Below are 18,817 nucleotides of genomic sequence, written 5' to 3'. Positions count from 1 at the left end.
GACATGAACATCATTGTATGTGGCTCTGGCTGCCTGTACACTGTGTGTCCCTCCTAGGGCCCCGTAGCCATTGCTATGGTTTCTATGGTAGTACTGATCTTCCATCCTCTTTCCGATGGCCTATCTTTGGTGATAGCAATGGCCGCTGCAGGGACCATGAGACAACTGCTTTGTGAGACAACTATTCTGGGCCTCTCCTGAGGACAGACCTATTTCTGGCCAACCCCTTTGAAATTGTGTGATTTATTGTAGTGTGGGTCCACAGGGGGCAGTATTGGAGGAGTTTTGGTTTCTAAAAGGGTTTCAGTGGGTTCAATATAAAATAGAAACTGATGATGTTCACTAGGAGGGTCCTACAGAGGTGACACTAAAAGCCCCCAGGACCCAGAGAATGATAACACCACAATGACACGGTATATAGATTAGATACATTTGATTGTATACATTTCATCTGTATCAATCACCCAATCAGGACCCAGGAATCTGCTGGAGCTGCTTGTGATGTCATGGAATGTTCTGTTGGCTCCTCCTGCTACGTTATGACATCACACGGGTATATAAGGAGCGGCGGAACTTTCACACCTCTGAGGGTTTTTGTAGGCGTTTGAGGTAAGTCCACTGTGTCCTCAGCTCTGGTTATACTCTGCATTGTCTTCTATCATGGCTCCTTCTCTTCAGTAATGGCCACTTCTTTACATTTCATCTTTTACAGAATTGGTGCTGGTTGGTGATTGCTTTGTGATTTTTGCGGTAAGTCCCTCTTTCCAATAAATGTGCTAAAAGCAGGTGTACCAGTGGATTTATCCTAACAGCAGTGTTGTCGAGGTCTTCACTGTTACACCCCGCAACACGTTACTAAATCCCCCCAATGTGTGATATCACCTCTTATGGACGATCCCTATAGATGTAGTCCAGGAGATAAATGAGGCAGGCGGGGGTGTACCTACTATAGAGGCGGCTGATGAGGAAGTCACTGCCAGGGGGCCCTTGGGGAGAGGGGGCCTAGCCCCGGTTTGTTTCCTGCTGTATACAGGGGCCATTGAGTGATTCCATAGATGTAAGTAAATCCATATACAGTCAGTGCCCTCTAGTAGTGGCTGCCGGCCGTATATTGGGAGCTGCCGTATTATTAGCTTACTAGGTTGTAGCTTCTGGGCTTAGGTTGCGTTGAGGATGGTTTTGGTCCACATATAATTGGTATCTCATTTCTTTGTCCGTAGAGATCATTGTTATTGTTCACGAAAAACTGACTGTCTTATTTATTTATAGGATGGAGGACGACGAGGTGATGGAGGAGACGTTGGTGGAGGAGTTTAACATCAGGGAGTTGGATGAGTTGGAGGACGAGTTGTGGGAGATGGCGGAGAGGAGGAACATCGGAGAGGTGGAGGAGATGGTGGAGAGGAGGAACATCAGAGAGGTGGAGGAGATGGCGCAGGGAGATAACATCGGAGAGGTGGAGGAGCCAGAGGTGGAGGCTTTTAACAGCAGGGAGTTGGATGAGTTAGAGGAGGAGTTGTGGCAGATGGCGGAGAGGAGGAACATCGGAGAGGTGGAGGAGATGGCGGTGGAGGCGTTTAACAGCAGGGAGTTGGATGAGTTGGAGGAGGAGTTGTGGAGGATGGGGCAAGGAGATTACATCGGAGCGGTGGAGGAGACGGCGGTGGAGGCATTTAACAGCAGGGAGTTGGATGAGGAGGAGTTGTGGCAGATGGCGCAGGGAGATAACATCAGAGAGGTGGAGGAGTTGGCGGTGGAGGAGTTTAACATCAGGGAGATGGACGAGGAGCAGTTGTGGCAGATGGAGGAGAGGAGAAGGAACATCAGAGAGATGGAGGAGGAGGAAGAGGAGGAGGATGAAGATATGTGGGAGTAAGTATATGATCTATATCATCATTTATTATGAGAGGGCGCATCATGCCCCAATCACAATATGAATGAGAATATCCTCACCTGTATATATGTGTATATCTCATGTATCTTATCACATTCCCCAAACAGGTGGCGGTGCCGAGTGATGAGATCGGAACCCCCGACACGGTAATTACCTGATACTTCTATTCTGTTGAGGACTCCAAATAGAAGGGGCTCATTCTGTAGGTCCCTTTTTTGTTTAATAAAATAATATTGGAGGGCACAGGAGGTATATTAGGGCACAGGGGGCTTATATGAGGTTGTTTTTGGGTTTGGCATCACCAGTAACCAGTGATGTGTTTTCTATTTTAGGATGAGGAGACTGAAGATACCTCCGTTTTATATAATGGAAACCATGTAAGTCTATAGCCCGGGCCACACTGCTGAAGAACAGGGGGGTCACAAACTTCATTTCACATGACCACTACCCCATTCAGATAGAGAGAAGACGATGGAACTAGATTTATACTTTACTTATGTTCTTTGTCTTACAGCGAGGAGGAGGATGAACCGGAGGAAGAGGAGGAGGAGGATGAGGAGGCCGTCGCTGGGCCAAGCCACCTGTCTACCCAGTAAGTGACCCAAAATCATCGTAATGTCTACAATTTTACAGATGATGGGGGAGATTTGTCACACGCCGGAGCACGGATAATGCGCCCCCCCCCTCTGCCACAGTGGATGCATCATGAGGCTTAGGTGTATGTGCTGGTGCGCTGGGTTTGCAGACACAACTATGGCAGGTAGACCTGGAGTAGCTTTGAGTACAAACCTGAGAATATTCATCGGTGAATGTTCACAGATTTTTATAAAGTGTGCAGGCACGGGGCAGGAATGTCGGCAAACGCGTCCCACGAGCCCCCACTGTGCCACGATGATCGTGGCAATTATTCTTTATTCTTATTTTTTATACTTTATTTTTACATCAGGCCAAGACGCAGGTGGTGGACACCAAAGTGCTTCAGCCGAGGCAGCAGGAAGCAGACGTGAGTAATCGGCTTATTTTCTCTCTACCTCTACAAGACGCTAGGGGGCGCTCACTGCATGGGGTTTTGTATCACTACTCTAATAGAGTATTGCAAAAGTAGATGTAATGAACTCCCCCTAGTGGTGGCATTGTGCTTTTATGCCATTTATGGGTAATGGGGGATGATGGTGGTAGTTGTTCTAGGCACTCACTTCCTCCCTTATCTGTATCGGTGCAGTGACATGACTGATGTTTCATCTTTCTTTTTCTGCAGCAGCAGAGGAGGTCAGAGAGTTGCAAGGTAAGTACATGACTGCAAAGTCCTCCTTACCCCTAACTTATAGGACTGAGTAGAGAGGATGGTTGAGGGTCTCCATATCAGGACCCACCAGTCACTAATATCACCACAATCCCCTGTGGTCTTGTCTCCTGCAGGTTCTTCAGGTTCTTCTTGTGCTGCTGCGGTGCTGACCCCAAGGAGTAGAGGGATCGTTCTCTCCTGTTTCTGGCAGGTGCAGTAAATCAGCAGCTCTGTTGTCCCCTGCTCAGCGCTCATGGAAACCTGCAGAGATCTAATCTGTAACATGTGAAGGTAGCAGGCCACAGAGTGGATCACAAACCCGGGACCTGGAAACTGCTGCAGCGATAACTGCTCCTGCAGACCCGAGCTCTTCCCTTCCCGCTGGCCGGCTGCATGGGACCAAAACGCCACCGCCCTCCGGGTCCTGCTCAGTGCCCTCCATGGAGTCACCGCCACCATCCTGCACCTCATGCTCCAGCTGGGATAGTGGAATACACGACAATGCCTTGTGCCATACAGCATCAGAGACAAAGTAAGTGCCCGGACGCCCTTCTCCTCAGCACATGTTCTGCCTCCAGCACTTGGACAGTTTTACTCTTTCTCCATCACATTCTGTTATATTACTGATAATTATTCTTCATCTTTCTACAGAAGAAGTAGAAGAGGAGAACAGAGATCTTCAAGGTGAATACATGACAAATCCTCTGTACTGCTCCCCTATAAGCCAGAGTAGAGAGGATGGCTGAGGGTCTCCATATCCGGACTCACCAGTCACTATTTTCACCACAATCTCCTTGTCTCCTGCAGGTTCTTCAGATTCTTCTTGTCCTGTCCGCACAATAGAAAGACCATCACCAGAGTCTCTATAAGAATTGGACACAAGCCCACCCTCTGCTCACCCTCTGGAAGGTCTTCCGCCCCCCCAGTTTTACACCTACCAGGGAAAAGATGGCACAGAAGCTCCAAAGGAACATCCAGACATGGACCCCCTTATCTTCTCCACTGTCATGGAGGACTAACTGCCCCCACCCCAAGTACTGATCAAGAATAAAATAATGAAACTACATGAAAGAGTTTTTCAGTTATTTACACAAATATTCCATAAGCATTTTACCGGGTGGAAGAGGGGAGATGGCACAACCCCCCCATATGTGACCACAAAATATAATACACACCCCAACACCTTACTGTCCCCAGTGCTATATAACGCAGCCTTTGTTCTCCCATACAGTCCAATGTCCTCCTCCTGGGTCACCCCCACTTATAATGCCCCTTTTCTGTACACCCCTCCTTATACTACCCTACTTTTCCTAGCTGCTTCCTTATAACACTCCCTTTCTGTAGTTTATTCCCCCTGTGACGTTCTGCACCCCCTTGAGGGGACTTGAGCTCAGCTGACAGGCTGAGACCCTTTTCTAGATTCTTCACCAGTTCTAGAATGTAAGGAAAATAACATTGTGTGAATAGTGTGGGGGAAGGGGAGGTCAAGATAGAAGTAACATTACAATAAAAATCCCATGAAGGGGGAATCATCTGAGAGGTGGAAAGGGGTTTATTTTCATTACAATCATTCTGGAAAGATGGAGCCTGGAGCAAACTACAAGAATCTTCTCAATGGAGCACATTGTCTTGTATAAGAGATGAGCCTAGAGAAGAGTCTAACATCACTGATAATAGGACGGATAGGACACAATGGGGGAGTTTATCATACTGCAGCGCTCCTGCCCCAGCGTGTGATATAGGCCACGCCCCCTTGTCAAGCTGGATACATTAAGTCGTGGTATGTGTGATATCCTGACCCGGTTCTAGTTCTGTTCTTATGGTTAGATGAGATACAACAGAAGATGGACGGCACTCTGCAGGTGTGCGGTGCTCCGGGTACGGCCTGGGCCTCAGATTCAGTAGCAAAGAAGATCCCGGCACTCGCAAATAAATGCAAATCGTGTTTTAATGGTAAGATAAACTTACAGCATGAAGTGCAGGGACACAAAAAACAGGAACGCGTTTAGGGACCTTGGAACCACGAGGGTTAAATCGTGATTATGACTTAAGAGATTTTTCATAGTATTATGAGAGTTTCATTTGAGATGTTCTTATGTTACACTATGTTACACTAACTCTATTTTTGTTTTATTTTAAACGATGCAATCTTGACTCTTGTCCCCTATCTCTTCTTCCAGAAACGTAATCAGAACAAGGAGAATACCTGAAGCCACTACGTCACACCACGGAGATCCCGTTTCCGGTAGGATGTGACGTCAGTGGGCGGGGTCTATATCGCAACTTTGTATATATGTGTGTGATGTTTAACTACATGATGTGGTTGACAAAGGCTCGTGCATCGAGCCGAAAACGCGTTCCTGTTTTTTGTGTCCCTGCACTTCATGCTGTAAGTTTATCTTACCATTAAAACACGATTTGCATTTATTTGCGAGTGCCGGGATCTTCTTTGCTACTTATGGTTAGATGGGCCAAAAGAGATTGTGGGGGAGTTTAGGAGCCATATGTTGTAGGATTAAAAGCTGACAGAAGAACGACATCAATCTGATCACCAGAGACCTGAAAAAAATCCTGGGTGCGCCCACTGGTAGGCCCCTTCCACACTAGCGTTTTTCACACGCGAGTTCTGCGCATGCTTTTGACGCGCAGAACTTGCATTGCACTCTGTCCCATTGTTTCCAATGGGCCTTTCCTCATTTGCGTTGTTTTTCACGCGCGTGCTTGCGTTTGTTTTGACGCGCGTCATGCAATCTTTTACAACATTACATGTTACCGGCATTGTCTAATATCCAGTCTATACCATCAATCTGTCTGAATGAGTTGGTTTTATGTGTATCTTTGTGTTTTGTATGAGAAGGCTCGTGGCTTTGTTTCGGTTACACTATGTCTCTATCTGTCATCCTTATACAGTCCCGTATATATCTCTACTTTTGGAGCTCAGATTCCCCGTCATCCTCCAGGGCAGTGTATAAGCCAGTATAAGGCAGTGTATAAGCCGGATTGCTATCTATTATTATGTGTAGCTCTCTACATGCTGTTATTTCAGCGTTTAGTTCAATGACAAATATTATTACATTGTCCTTGTAAATGCCTCTAGCCGGGTCTTGTATCCTCACTATAATTGTGGCAAAGAACCACTTGTAAGGTGACTGACAGTGACTGGACAGTGATGGATGGTCAGACAGTCCTTGGGCAGGTGTGCGTTCCACTCTCTTCGGAGAGCCTGAACAGTCTTGTGTGACTGTGAGAACTAGTGATGGACAGCAACATGTTTTAGTCAGAGTCTGAAAGACAGTGACATGGTATATAGTCAGTCTTGTCAGCTAGTGACTTGGTGTAGCCTCCTTTGTGAGAAATTCTCTGGTATCTAGTTTCTTTGTCAATAAATCGAGGTGTCGGCAACTGCTGAATCTTTTGGGATGTGTCCCTGCTTGTGATGCAAGATGGTGCTGATTATGTCCCCCTGTGTTCTCCAAGAACCAACTAAGCAAGGACAAGCCCCAACTCTATGACAGAGCCTATGACTTTTGTTTCCTTTCTGACTAAACACCAACACTTCACTTAACTGTACCTGACTTTTGTTGAGACTTTGGAGTCTGGCCAGAACTTTATAGATAGCATGGAACACTGGGCTAGAGATGGTTAAGGGAGAATCCCATATGTCTACATGAGATGAAGCAGAGACCTAAACAGTTAAGGGAAGAGTACCACGGTAACTGTTTACAGCTTTTGGACACATGGGGTATGACCTGACAGTGTAGTGTACATCTAGTGTACTTGCCAGCTATTTTGACTAGAGATATCTCTGCCAGACTGGCGTACAGAGGGACCAACAAGACTGTTACAGAAAGCCAAGGGGAACTTAGACCAGGGTCGGCAGTTTCATAGACCACTGCCAAAGTGAGACAGAAGTACCAGCCGACAGACCAAAGTGGGCGTGTTTCAACTGCGGTTAGGAGAGACATTACCAAAGTGAATGAAATGAAGGGGGGTAAAACTCCCCCAGCCAATACTCCATACTCCACGGCTCTACAGGGAGTAGACTGGCAGACTAGCTCCGTACTGGATGATGTTCTCCTTTTACAGTATATGGATGACCCTACTGTTTTGTGCCTCCATTTTACAGGTTTGTCAGGATGCATCTATATACCTTATGTGTTTTCTGTTCCAGAAGGGTTGCAAAGTTTCCAGAGACAAACTATAGTACTGCCAGGAGAAGGTGGTCTTCCTAGGCCACTGCTTCTCAGCCAAAGGCAGATACCTGACAGAGGAAAGAAAGCTGGCAGTCCAGAATGTGCCCCTGTCCCAAGGCCCTAAGCGTCTTCACATGTTTCTAGGACTGGCCAGGTACTGCAGGCCTTGGATAAGGTCTGCTGCCTGCAGTCTGATGTTGCCCCTTGATAAGTGCATTGCCTCTTCCCCACTTGCCCTTAGTCAGGAGGCAATTGATGCATTCCACAGCCTTAAGCTGGCAAATCCTGTCTGCCCCGGCCCTAGGCACATCCCACTGCATCAAACCATTTTATTTTATTTTGCACTGAGTATCTAGGCCACGCCACAGGTGTCCTAGCTCAGGAACGTGGTGGCCTCCCCAGTGGCTCACTATTAAGCCCAGTTAGACTCAGACACTGACAAGGTGCACAGCTCTGAATCCTGTCATTCTGTCACCAGTCTTACAGAATTCAGAAAAGAGGGGAGAGAAGGTGATTAACCCAGATGTTGAGTTTTTTCTCGTAGATGGCTCCTGGTCTGCAGGAGAAGACAGACGGTTCTACACTGGATATACAGTGGTCAGTGGTGCACATGAGGTAGTACAAGCAGAACCACTCCCTCCACACAGGTCAGCGCAGGAGGTGAAGTGATAGCACTCAGGGAAGCGCTACAGCTGAAGGTAAAAGGGCAAATATCTATACTCAAGGTATAGTCCTGGGGTCTAAACACGACTATGAACCCATATGGAAGGCTAGAGATTTCCTCACCTCTGCAGGGGCCCCCATTAAGCATAATAAAAGTAAAGGCACACACAATTGGGTAACTCCACAAGCCAAGGGCAAGAATGGCAAGATGTTTTAAAAAAGGGGTGCCACCCCGAAACGTGTAAACAAGGACATTCACTGTTCTTATCTTGTTATTTTATTGTATCATTGGATACTTTGTTTTTACATTGTTTTATAATATTAAAACCATTTAACTTTTTTTTGGAGTAAGGGTCGAAACTCCTTTTGATATAGACACTCCTATGCACCACTATAGTGCCTGCTTTCAGTACCTATAGGTCTGGCTTATGTTTGCCAGTTCCTATTTTGCCCACTCTGTTGCATTCCATATGGAGGACTTGGTACAGGATATAAATGTCATATGGGAACAAGTCCGCACCTCATTGCTCCAAGCTTTAGCTCTACATTTCTTGTAGACTGGAAAGGATTTGGGCCCTGAAGAGAGATTGTGGGAGCCAGAGGATAACATCCTGGACAAGACCCTGCTTCAGAGATTTCTCAGGCACAGGAAGAGGGGGAGGCCAAAGGGGGGGGGGGGGTCGGTACTGTCACGGGTGCTCCCACGATCCCTGTCTCGAATCGCGGGCGCACCCATTTTCCTCCTTGTGCCCCCTTTATAGCCCCTGCGCCGGACTCACCTGTCCCGGTTCCTGCTCGCCATCGGACTGCCATGCGTGCTCGTCCCCGCCTCGTATGGCGCGTCGGCTGTTGAAAATTTAAAGGGCCTGCACACAGCTGATTGATGCGCTGGCTGAACATCTCCACCTTATAATCCGGCACCTCCCTTCCTGCCTTGCCGGATCTTTGTGCTTAAGCTTCCTTGTGACATTGCTGAGTTTCCCTTCGTTCCCGTGTGTTCCTGCTCCTGAGTCCTGTGTTGCCGTGTTCCTGTGTTATCAGAGTTCCTTCGTGTTCGTGTGTTACCAGAATCCCTCTGTGTTCCTGTGTTACCAAAGTCCCTCCGTGTTTCTGTGTTACCAGAGTCCCTCTGTGTTTCTGTGTTACCAGAGTCCCTCAGTGTTCCTGTGTTGCTGTGTTCCTGCGTTGCTGTGTTCCCGTTCCCATCTGCCGGGACTTCCCGTTGCTGACCCCGGATTGGACTTGACATTGCATCTCTGCCACCTGCCCTGACCCTATGCCTGGACCCGACCACGAGGCTGTCTTCCATTAAGGTACCTCGACCTTGGCTGCCGCCGCGGGACTAGTCGCACCTGTGGAATGACCTGGTGGCACCACGCCGCAGCAAGACCATCCCGCTTTGCGGTGGGCTCTGGTGTAGAGCAGGTGCCACTTAGATTCCGGTCCCAGGTGTTGGCTAGTACCATCTCCCGCGGTGGTCCAGAGGGTCCACAGATCCCACACCCTGACAGACACTTTGTCCTTCACTGTGTGGTTGGGGGATTGGAAGGGTTTCCTTTAAGTGGGGGTGATATAGGGGAATGTGATTTTGCTCTTGTCACTTATTGCATGCTGTGTGGTCCTCCTCATCAAGTCCCAGATGGCCGTCCAGGCGGTAAGAACCACAGGAGAAAAGCCGTCCAGGCGGTAATAACGACAGGAGAAGAGCCCAGAGTGGATGATGATGCTGCCGGTTTACAAACCTATGAACTATGGGAACTCAGTGATGTGATGTGAACGTGCAGACCTTTAACCCTTTTAGTAACTGGCCTCTGGGGGATCTGGTGAAGCCATAAAAAGTCCAGCAGGTGAGGGTTTAGCCCACCTGAAGGTACCTGGAGTTTGAGGAGGTTACTTGGGGAGGTTACAGGTCTGCAAGCTCAAAAAGGGGGGAAATGTAAGAGGTATATTCCTCTACAGATGCCATTTTGGATCCAGCGGAAGCCATTTTGGATCCAGCGGAAGCCATTTTGGATGAAGCGGATGCCATTTTAGTCTTAGCCGGGGTTATGATGACCACTGTCAGCCATGTCATGATTCAAACTCCATTTTGTGACCTGTTTGCTTAGTTTTCCAGCTTCTCCTTGACACTTGTTAGAGATGGTTGTCCTTCAGTCTGTTTTCTTCCCCTTTTCTTGTTTTGGTTAGCAAGAAGTTTTGGAGCCATTCTCTGTACATTGTGTAGCTGGGATAATATATACATTCTGATTATATGAGAACAAGGTCTCTGGAAGAAATGGTTTATAGTTCATAAAACATTTGGCGTGTACACCCGACTGCATAAGAAGGGTGCACACAGACTGTGGGTGTCCGTAATGTTCCCAGGGATTCAAAGGGGTTAACATGCACTTTAGGAAGGGGTGGAGTTGCTGTTTTCCCAGGATGCATAGGATTTCTCCTCCCCCTCCCTTTAGTCACTTTACCTTATAGAAGGGGGAAGTGGTCTAGGCTCCGGCTTCTTTGAACTTCACATCAAGCTTGGCAATAGCTGTGAGTCTGATCTGGAGACTGTTCCCTGCGGCGCTTCCCTGCCAGGTATCATGGGCGACCCCCTCATCGCAGCCCTGTGGGACCGAGTTAGAACAGAGGGTGCAGCATGGCTGTCTCAGCTGGTATCCCCCGAACCCCGGCAGCTGCAGCGGTTATGCCCCCCCAGCTGCCTTCCAGGCGGTCTGCTCGTTGTTCGCGGCCGCCGTCTTGCCTGAGTCCCTCTCCCTCTACACCTTCTGAGAATTGCATACCTAGAGTTCCGGCTCGAAGAGGGTGGCTCCCGCTCGCGGTCTGGGGCTCGTTCCTGTGGGTCAGCAATGGCGCGGCCGGATCCTGTTACGGATCCTGTTACTGCTGCGCAAGCGCGTTTTTTACACAGCCATCGCCATTTTCCGCGATGGGCACACGTGCTAGCTCTCCTGCCTCATCGCAGAAGATTAATGTTGCGGCTCATCCGGAGTCCCTCCTCTCACAAGCTGCTTCTCTCTCAGGTCCATTGCCTCCCCCCTTTCGGGGCCGAAGCCCGCCCCTGCAGCAGCCCCCCCTCCCGCGTATGCGTGGAATTCCCCCCTCCTGCAGCAGTGATGGTGATTCCATTACCTCCGGCGCCTGTGGCCCCTGCAGTTATGGGACCCACAGTCAGCGTGGACAGGGTCCGAAGAGCACGCTACAGGTCCAGCAGATCCCGCTCCATTTCGTGCGCACGGGATGCTCACAGGCGGCAACACCGTGACTCTGCGGAGCACTATTGTAGTGAAAGGATTAAAGTAATGTGATGTGATGTACTGAAGTGCACTGTTTATAATGTGAAGAAAGATAAGTCCCGAGGGATGTTGGAGAGTTGAGCCGGCGCTTCCTATGTCTTAAGCGCCGGCTCAACTCTCCAACATCCCTCGGGACTTATCTTCTTTCTTGGTCTACACGCATCCGGGATCCTGGTCCTGCATACCGAAGCGTGGTTCATCGAGGCCGGCTGCTCCGCTTCACTTCTATGACATGCCCTGTTAAGCTAACCACCAGGTGAGAGTCCACTCACAGCCTGACATATATTTTCTAGTGGTCAACGATATTACACGAGGTTGCGCTCCCGTTTGTGTCTCCCCTCCGCACGGGGTATCTCGAGACTCCTCGAGTCCCCTCCTCTCCAGGTATCCTCCAACTGTTTATAATGTGATAACACTGTTCCTATTGCATTATCCATGTATGCTATGTAAATTGGTTGTACCGCTTTAAGGTTCAAGCCCTGCTAGGTTGGGAGGTAGAACCTGTATATGTAGGAGTTACCTAATATTGAGTGTCAGAGTAGAGTATATAAGGAAGGGACCACCCCCAGACATGGGCTCAGTTAGTGAGAGACTAAGGTCCCCAAAGTCACATTGTCTCCAGGAGCAGCTGGATGAATGTCCCAGTATAGAGGCCACGGCCTACAACAAGGAGACCATAGAGAAGCCAGAGGAGCTTAGGCCCAGATAAAAGGGTCCAGAGAAGATAGAGAGCGGCCACAGGAACAGGGGGGGGGGGTGCAGCAGGTGATAGTTTTTGGGCTTGGATCTTAAAGATACAGAACTGTATTGCAACAAGTGTAAATGTGCCTCCATTATATGGACGTTTGTAAGCTTGAAGTAAACTGAGCCGTGAGCTGGCCTGTTGGATCACCGCTCCTGCCTCCTGGTTCTTATTTTACCATCAAGGGCACCCGATTCACTACCTATAAACCAGGAGATTATAAACCGGGTGTTTGCCCCGGGGTTACAGCAATCCACACCCCCTTCCAACGCTACAGCAGGCCCCATATCAGCCAGCAGACTACAGAGATTGGGGGGATTAACACACTAGCCACTGTGACCCTACAGCTAGCAAGTTACCCTAAGAAGCAGACCGCTACTCGAGGAACCCGCCATCTTAAGGCCTCTGTGTGGGACACTAAGGTGTCTGCATTAACCCCTCAGCTCCCACCTAACGTAAGAGGGCTTCCGGCATCTGACCTGCTGACTGTTGCCCACAGGCAAAACAGTGGTCCTGCTCACTGCACTATTATTCTGCCCGCAGCAGATACTCCAGATTGTCCCGCCAGGCGAGGCGGTTCAGATTCTCCAGATGGCGCTCTCCGTTGTCCTCCGCGAATCCGAGGTGCCTAGTTCTCGTAGCCGTGAACGGCCGCAGCGAGACCGCAGTGGGTCTTCCAGGGTCCGTAGCCTGGTTCACCATCCGGTTTTGCCTGTTTCATCGGCTCCGACTGGGAGCGCTCCTGCAACAGCTTCAGGATCGGGTGAGTTTCAATTTACTGGGGCCTGGGGTGGTGAGGGTGGTCAGCCTGTGGTTGGGGCGGAGATATTACAGTCTTTAAAGTCGCTTTTGGACAGGTTTCCTCCCTATGGTTCCCTCCCTTACCCCTCCCCGGCCTCTACACCCCAGTTGGCAGGAGTTCATAAGGATTCAGCAGTTGCGGTCAGCCCCCCGGGTTCGCACCTGCAAAGGAAAGGATTTGGGCCAATGCATATGTGGACATTTGGACCCTAGTTACGGTAGATCAGCACACCATAGATAAAGAAAGGAGGGTTTGGTCTGAGAAGCCCCATGACCGTAAGCCTAGAGTTGCTAAGACCATCAATAATAGCTGCAAGCCTTTAAGGTGCTAGGATGTGTAATGGGACATAAGCACCCGGAATGATGTTCCAAGCTTTTTACATACATGGATGTTATATATTCCTCGTAAAAAACTCACGGGTGTTCCAGTTGGTGGCGTTACGATGAAGATTTTCATCGGCGCTTAGCTTTAAACCCGGATATCGGGGGGGGGGGGGGGGGGTAAAAGCAGCGGATGTGTGGCTGTGCCTTATGGTTTCCCAAAAGCCCCCCTTTCATTCAACTGCTGCTTCCCCCTCCTCTGCTGCAGCTCCGGGGGGAGTGGCCATTCGTAGACCCGGAGCCTGTTGGCTTTTCAATGAAGGCCACTGTAAATTTTTCGGTTTGTGCAAATACAAACACGAATGTTCCTTCTGTGGTGGTTCTCATGCCGCCTCCCACGGCCCGCAACCTCCTGTTAGGCCCGGTAGAGTTGCTTCACTCTGGCATGAGCAGAAGGACCCCGGTGAGCGTAGTCGTGATGGGGCCATGGCTAGACAGGTACCCCAATATATCAGATGCTGCCACGTGGTGTGGCGGTTTCACGTATGGCTTCTTTATCCCCTTCTCTTTGGAGAGGTCTGTTTTTTTCGCAGACAATTTGAAGTCTGCCCACGAACTGCCTGACGTCCTCAGGGATAAGGTTTACAGTTATTTTGGGGCGCATAGTTGGCCCATTTTCCTCCCCTCCTTTTGCTAATTTCTGGGTGTGGTGCCAAAGAAGGAACCAGGCAAGTATTGTGTGATACATCATTTGTCATTTCCCAAGGGCTCCTCTGTGAACGATGGTATCCTTCTGGAGGAGTCCTCGGTGACGTATGTGTCGTTCGATGGGGCCGTTGCGCTTCTGTGCAGTGCTGGCCCGTGGGCCTTGATGGCGAAATCCGACATTGAGTCGGCTTTTCGCATTTTACCGGTTCACCCCGATTGTTACCATCTTTTGGGGTGCTACGTTGATGGGCAATACTTCATTGATGCTTGCCTCCTGTTGGGGTGTTCAATTTTCTGAATGGTAGTGTGTCAGGAATCGGGTCATCGCTCTGTTATTCACTACCTTGACGATTTTCTGTTCATTGGCCCCGTGGATAGTTCTGTCTGCTCCTTTTTGTTGTCTACCTTTTGTTTCCTCATGCCGTTCTTTGGGGTCGCTTTGTTGGAGGAAAAGACGGAGGGTCCTAAGCCGGTAATCACTTTTCTTGGGATTGAGCCTGATTCAGACTCCATGGTTTTTCGCCTCCCCGGGGACAAGCTCCAGCGTTTTTGTTCTGTACGCAAGGTGATGCTCCAGCAGGTCCAGTCGCTGCTCGGCATGCTTGTATTTGCGTGCAGAATAATGCCTAAGGGGCAGGTTTTTCCTGCTGTTTGGCCCTTGCCACTAGAGGGCCGATGATGCCTTATTATCATATTCGGATTACTCATTCCCTTCGTGAGATTTGCTGGTGTGGCGGCGCTTTCTTCTGTCTTACAATGGGTAGACTTGTTGGCTCCCCCCCGGTCCCCAATTCTGAGCTGTCACTGTATACTGATTCTGCTGGTTCCACTGGTATATGGCCACGATTGGTGCACCGCGCTATGGCCAGTCGAGTGACAGGAATCTGGTCTGTATAGGAATCTGACTCTTGTGGAGCTTTTTCCCATTGTTGTGGCAATTGAAATTTAGGGACCGGTGATGGCAAATCGAGGTATATGCTTTTGGACTGACAATTATTCTGTGTTTTTTTTGTACTAACGGAAGGGCAGGAATGTCCATCCCTGCTGTGGGACTTGATCCAGGTTTGATGTCATTGGTGAGAGCGTCGTTGGCCCTGATGACGTGGCAGCAATATGGTAAGGCTTGGGAGACCTAGTTATCTTTAGCAGGGGACAGATCAGTGTCAACTAGTGAGTCGGACCGTTTTGATGTTACGTGCCGATACCTGTCCATCCTACGGGGCAGTCAGGTATCCGTTGCGGTGGCTCGGAGGCGCCTTCCTGGCATTTCATTCCATTTCCAGTTGTTGGGGTGGACTGATGTCACCAAGGCCTTCGTAGTGCGTCAGATCATGAAGGGTTGGAAAAGAGAGGGTGTGTCTGACGGATGCCGCCGGCCGGTATCTTTTACGTTGCTCTGCTCTCTAGTCCAGGCATGTGTGGTGGTATGCTCATCGGAGCACGAGTCGTTACTTTTTTCTTTGGCTTTTAGTTTTTATTTTTCGGTGCCTTTTGCATTGGGGAGCAGGTACCGCCTTCCTCCTCCTCCTGCCCTGTGGACCTTTTGGGACGTGCGTAGATCTCAGACTGATATATATGGGAGGGGCTCCTGGGTTCGTTTGCAGGCAGTGTCTGGTCCCGCCTGCGCTCGGGTCACGATACTTTGTACTCCCCTTGCATTAAGATTTGTTCCCCCTTTCCCGTTTTCAATTTTCCTCAGTCTTTAAGAAATGCCTCGAGATTTCTGGCGTAACCCCTTCAGAATACGGTACGCATTCGTTTTGTATTGGCGCTGCCACAGAAGCAGCTAGGGCTGGACTCCCGGAATCGGAGGTTATGCACATAGGGCGCTGGCGCTCTTCATGTTTTTCGGCCGGACCTGTTGCAGTGATTTTATACTAATGTTTTTTCTTTTTTAGGATTCTGCCCAGCAGCAACGTCCGGTGACATCTGTTGGTTGTTAAAGCATTTTTACGCTTTCTGGGTGGCACAAAGGGCTGAGATCCGTCCCGGCGGCAGGAACCTTGGTTTCCATGGGGTCAATGTGCATTGAAGAGGAATACGCGGCTTGAGGTCGTCTCAGGTCCTTCTGGAAGTGATCAACATCAGTGTTTCTACAGCGGGTCCAGTGTTGCTAGTATTGCATGTGGGTGCGAATGATTTATGTCTCACGAGGGCTACAGAATTGCTCATATTAATGCGCTCTAATATTGAGAGGCTTATCTCCTTCTTCCCGGAAATGGTCCTGGTATGGTCTGGTATAGGGGCCAGGGACTCAGGGGCTGTGGACTGTGCAAGGCTTACAGTTAATGCCCGTATGGCCAAATTTGTGAGATCCCGTTATGGTGTAGTGGTTCGCCATAGGCAACTAGAAGGGGTTAACACGAATCTGATGAGAGTTCACTTGAACGACATAGGCCCTGATATTTTTTATCGGGCTTACAGGATGGCGTTGTTTCTGTTTGGTGGCAGTCGGAGTTCAGTATAGGAGTATACTGTCGTCCTTGTGGCGGAATAAAGAGACAAGTGTTTTAAACCAGGTGGAGGACTTGCCAGTGGGGAACCCAGCTGGGCAAACCGCTCGTGGTGGTGGTGTGCCAATAATATCAACCTGTTGTGCCTTATAACCTGATGGCAAAAGTTGCCAACTGTTTTTGCCACAAAATGTGCCATTAAATCTGCTGTGACTGTTTTACACCCAACAACAATGCCCCTGCCTCCGTTATTTAAAGGGGTTTGGGTGGTTTCGTAATATAGTTTGGGAAAGTGCAATTAATAGTTATTAAGAGTTATGGTTGTTTACTACCAAAAGGATGTTCTGGTATATTTGCAACACCCCTGCCAATGTGCAGGCAGAGGAGTGTTGCAAATAAACCCCAGTCTGTGTCTTCCCCCAGCAGGTGAGCCTGCACAACTCATCCCAGGGATTATACAGTCCTATAGAGGTAATTAGCAGTGATAGACCCTGCCTGTAGTGCAAGGGTTAACAGGGTATGTGTGTGAATTATTATTATCCAATTGTATTCCTTTATGTGAACTGGAGAGTGAGCCACCACCTGACCAGGGTTTAACAAAACCCCCTGGACAGGGAGGGGCTCAGGTCAGTTCCAGGAGAGTCAGTTCAGAGAGAGAGTTTGAGTTCCAGAGACCACTGAGAGCTCATGCTCTGACCATAGGCCTCCTAGGCCTCAGCTCTCACTAGAGAGCACAGACCTGTCAGTGACCAGAGAGACAGTATGTAGCACACCTTCAGTGCCTCTCCCTCCTTATTTCTTGCACACACCACCTGCTGGAGACCTGCCTCCCGTCCCCATACTAAGCACCCTGAACACAGCCTGCATAGGCCGCAACCACCAGCCACTCCAGTATTCTGGGCCCGACTGCCTCCAGGCCCCAAGAAAAGGCTAAGGCCTGGTGGGGGATGTTGCATATTCATTTTGGCCAATAGCATTGCAGTATTCTATCACCTTTTCACGCCCCATGCTGATGATTTTATGTGTTTTATATATGCAGCTGCCTGCTGATAAACTTGAAGTTCTGCATTTTCGAAGAGATGTATCTTTGTTCCTGGTCTCATCCCGGTACCGGGCAACCATGAAAGCCATGAAGGGGTTACACCTTTAAGAAGTGTGCTGATGTTGGCGGTCGTTGGCTAAGTGACTGGGGGTGGGCTAGTGGTAACCCCACCTGGAAGGCTGAGCTTAGGCTTTAAAAGAGGGCTGGTGATGTCCTCGTTGATTCCTCCATGGCTCCCAATGTTCGTCGCTCTGGTAGGCAGTCGCAGTCTCAATCAGCGCCGGTGGCCTCCAACACCCCCTCAGCGGATGCTTCCCCGGCCATGGACACGCCCTGTGCACCCACCCCTGCTTCTGGTCAAGTCAGGAGGTGCGATCCACCTCCGACACTGCGCCGACTTCATCACAGTCAACAGCTGGGGTGGCTCCTGTTGCTCCACCTGATGCCTGACAAAGCCCCACAACTTTTTTTAACACCTTTCGGTCCCACGGAGGTTCTGCAGGATGGAGGTATGATGAGGAGTTCCGAAGGCGTTTGGTGCAAAGGCCTGAAGTAGGGTGGGACACCAAAGCCACGGATGTGTGTCTGCGGCTCATGATGAACCCGAAACCCTTTCCGACTGCCGCCTTCTCCTCCTTGTTATCCTCCTCGTTGTTCTTGCCTGAGTCCCTCTCCCTCTACACCTTCTGGGAATTGCTTACTTAGAGCTCTGGTGGCTCCTGCTCGCGGTCCGGGGCTCGTTCCCGCGGGTCAGCAGCGGCGCGGCCGGATCCTGTCACTGCTGCACAAGCGTGGCTTGCTGCGAGCTTGTCTCCTCCTGCGGTGATGTCACTTCCGCCTGCACCCTCCTCACTTTCGTTTTTTACACAGCCAGCAGCATTTTCCGCGATGGGCACGCATGCTAGCTCTCCTGCCTCATTGCAAGAGATTAATGTCGCGGCTCAGCCGGAGCCCCTCCTCTCACAAGATGCTTCTCTCTCAGGTCCATTGCCACCCCCCCCTTCTGGGGCCGGAGCCCACCCCTGCAGCTACCCCCCCATCCCGCGAACGCTTAGAATTCCCCCTTCCTGCAGCATTGATGGTGCCCCCATTACCTCCGGCGCCTGTGGCCCCTGCAGCTATGGGACCCACAGTCAGCGTGGACAGGGTCCGAAGCGCACGCTACAGGTCCAGCAGTTCCTGCTCCATTTTGCCCTCCCGGGATGCTCGCAGGCGGCGATGCCGCGACTCTGCGGAGCGCTATTGTAGTGTCCCAAAATACACCTTTGGGCCCCTCCACACAAGTGAAAGGGTAAAAGTACAGTAATGTGATATGATGTACTGAAGTGCACTGTTTATAATGTGATAACACTGTTCCTATTGCATTATCCATGTATGCTATGTAAATTGGTTGTACCGCTTTAAGGTTCAAGCCCTGCTAGG

At 49.8% G+C, this 18,817-nt stretch overlaps 1 protein-coding gene across 5 annotated transcripts; it reads left to right on the top strand.

Annotated features, from left to right (window-relative positions):
- Positions 1-25: 25 nt before the first annotated feature.
- On the top strand, positions 26-4,238 carry LOC140065321 (uncharacterized). Of its 5 annotated transcripts, none has more exons than XM_072113179.1 (12): positions 26-609; positions 713-750; positions 1,270-1,384; positions 1,421-1,872; positions 2,002-2,040; positions 2,227-2,271; positions 2,409-2,486; positions 2,841-2,897; positions 3,153-3,179; positions 3,314-3,711; positions 3,831-3,863; positions 3,987-4,238. In XM_072113179.1, the coding sequence occupies exons 3-10, from the start codon at positions 1,271-1,273 to the stop codon at positions 3,360-3,362; spliced, it is 861 nt and encodes a 286-aa protein (XP_071969280.1). In that variant the 5' UTR covers positions 26-609; positions 713-750; position 1,270; the 3' UTR covers positions 3,363-3,711; positions 3,831-3,863; positions 3,987-4,238. The 5 variants fall into 5 exon arrangements, with proteins under 5 accessions (XP_071969280.1, XP_071969128.1, XP_071969227.1 ...); XM_072113027.1 differs by having other exon boundaries at positions 27-609; positions 1,270-1,872; positions 3,314-3,390; positions 3,475-3,711; XM_072113126.1 differs by having other exon boundaries at positions 27-609; positions 1,270-1,872; positions 3,156-3,179.
- Positions 4,239-18,817: the final 14,579 nt, after the last annotated feature.

This window comes from Engystomops pustulosus, chromosome 1, assembly GCF_040894005.1.
Source record: "Engystomops pustulosus chromosome 1, aEngPut4.maternal, whole genome shotgun sequence".
In the NCBI taxonomy this organism is placed as follows: domain Eukaryota; kingdom Metazoa; phylum Chordata; class Amphibia; order Anura; family Leptodactylidae; genus Engystomops; species Engystomops pustulosus.
Note: the sequence above shows the minus strand (reverse complement) of the source record. Positions and strands in the feature narration are given on the sequence as shown.